Source organism: Tigriopus californicus, chromosome 7 (assembly GCF_007210705.1).
Source record: "Tigriopus californicus strain San Diego chromosome 7, Tcal_SD_v2.1, whole genome shotgun sequence".
NCBI classification, from domain to species: Eukaryota; Metazoa; Arthropoda; class Copepoda; order Harpacticoida; family Harpacticidae; genus Tigriopus; species Tigriopus californicus.
The window spans coordinates 5773648-5774672 of NC_081446.1; the positions used below are offsets into that span (position 1 = coordinate 5773648).

Here is a 1025-nt window from a genome sequence, read left to right on the forward strand (position 1 = left end):
AACCAAGCTCACTCAAGCAAAAATCACTTATAAATATAAAAAGCAAAAGCACCGACACGTGAGAAAGAGGAAAAATTGTTTAACAATGCGAGTAAAATCGACGTAGTTGTCTGTGACGAGATCCAAAATGTACAATGTGTTGGTGATGTAGGCAGTCAATTCAAATAAAGGTCTTTCCAATTGTCAACGAATATAACGGCTTTAACAGAACGCTTTGACCCTATTTAGAAACGTGGCAAAAACACAGTTTTGGACCTTACTTTACGTTTTCTCTCTCCATCTTTTCATAGATGATATTGCTAATCATTTCCAACTACTATTGGTCAATCTTCATCTACCTAGCCGGCCTTCCGATCCAAAAGATTGAAGCACTGAATTTCAATAACATTTTTTCGATCTACATCAGATTTTGATACATCTTTGGACGTTTCACTTTCTGAATGATTTGAAAATATGATTTTTCGCAACTTCCTGCATCCAAAAAACAATCTTCTACTTCCTAACCTTCACCCACTCATCTGCCAAGAGGTGGAATTTTTGCTCAACCTAGACTGGGAGACATAGAATTACCTTGGGGAAGAAACTCGATCGAGGGCTGCTATCTGTCTTATTTGCCCTCATAGAATTCTTATTTTAGTCCGGCATTTTTAAGCGTTGCCTGCTTCAGTGACCTAGCTGGTCCACAATCAACTCCTGGTTGATCAATTGCCACACATCAAGTTGAGTTTTGAAATTAAATTTTGTACCCGTCTCTAGCTAAGGTGTCTAGTTTGCCTTGCTCAGTTACGTCATTCATAATTTAAAGTCAACAGTGTCTCCAGATCGGTTTCTAGAGCAAAACCAAGTATTTAAGCTCTTATACAGCGGTAATAAAAGATCATCAAAGAGTTGGCTCTTTTTTTAGCTACCAGGATGATTGCACACCCTTGGTTCACTTTCAATGTCTGCTTGGATATTGCAGGTTTCCTCTGATACCAAGAATATAGTATTGGAGCTTTTTACGCCTCGCTCTCATTTCTTTTCAC

At 38.3% G+C, this 1025-nt stretch overlaps 1 protein-coding gene across 1 annotated transcript in view; it reads right to left on the reverse strand.

The window, feature by feature from the left end:
* LOC131883406 (trans-1,2-dihydrobenzene-1,2-diol dehydrogenase-like) overlaps positions 1-796 on the reverse strand; it is a 2330-nt gene extending 1534 nt beyond the window's left edge. Inside the window, exon 1 of the mRNA XM_059230873.1 lies at positions 747-796. Coding sequence (XP_059086856.1) covers positions 747-796 — 50 coding nt within the window. The remainder of the gene's footprint in view (positions 1-746) is intronic.
* Between the last annotated feature and the right edge of the window lie 229 nt (positions 797-1025).